Below are 606 nucleotides of genomic sequence, written 5' to 3' on the forward strand. Positions count from 1 at the left end.
TTTAAGGGAACAAGTAACACATCATCAGCATAGGGACGAACATAAACAAAAGCCCCTGCAAGCATTTAACACTTGTTGAATTTACTTTCGCTGATTTTTCTTTTGTTGAAAGTGCTGACATTTTCTGTCATCACTTTCACAAGAGTCTTTTATCTTAGTTATAACACAATAAAAAAATAAATAAATAGGGTTAATGAACCACAAAGTTTTAGGGCTAAGTGTGTTTGATAACGTGCTGCCCTGGCCTCAGCTGTGTATATAAAGAGCAGAGCAGCCTCACCAACATCATACTAATCTTCATCATCATCATCATCATCAGCTTGCATACAGTCGACCTGACAGGTAACACTGCTGCTCAACCTCTGCTTTCATTTCCATCATATTTACTTTTTTATAACACTTTTTATAACTAATTTTAATCACCTCTGACTCTCACCAGACCAGACGTTGAGTTTCTTCATCATCACTTCGTCCTCCTCACCATCTTCATCATGAAGACCATCTTGCTCCTCACTGTTTTGTTCAGTGTTGTTCTCTCCATTATGGCAGCAGCAGGTCAGACTCACTTTTCACACATCTCTTTCTTTTTCTCTTTTGTAGCTCCAT

The 606-nt window shown here is 38.1% G+C and overlaps 1 protein-coding gene across 2 annotated transcripts in view; it reads left to right on the forward strand.

Moving 5' to 3' along the window:
• Window positions 1–249: 249 nt before the first annotated feature.
• Window positions 250–606, forward strand: part of LOC103390586 (macrophage mannose receptor 1-like) — a 2,372-nt gene continuing 2,015 nt past the window's right edge. For both annotated transcript variants that reach the window (XM_017039263.2, XM_025063484.1), the window contains exons 1-2: window positions 250–342; window positions 440–555. In XM_017039263.2, coding sequence (XP_016894752.1) covers window positions 492–555 — 64 coding nt within the window. In that variant the 5' untranslated portion in view covers window positions 250–342; window positions 440–491. The remainder of the gene's footprint in view (window positions 343–439; window positions 556–606) is intronic.

Source organism: Cynoglossus semilaevis, chromosome 15, assembly GCF_000523025.1.
Source record: "Cynoglossus semilaevis isolate Cse_v1.0 chromosome 15, Cse_v1.0, whole genome shotgun sequence".
Classification (NCBI taxonomy): domain Eukaryota; kingdom Metazoa; phylum Chordata; class Actinopteri; order Pleuronectiformes; family Cynoglossidae; genus Cynoglossus; species Cynoglossus semilaevis.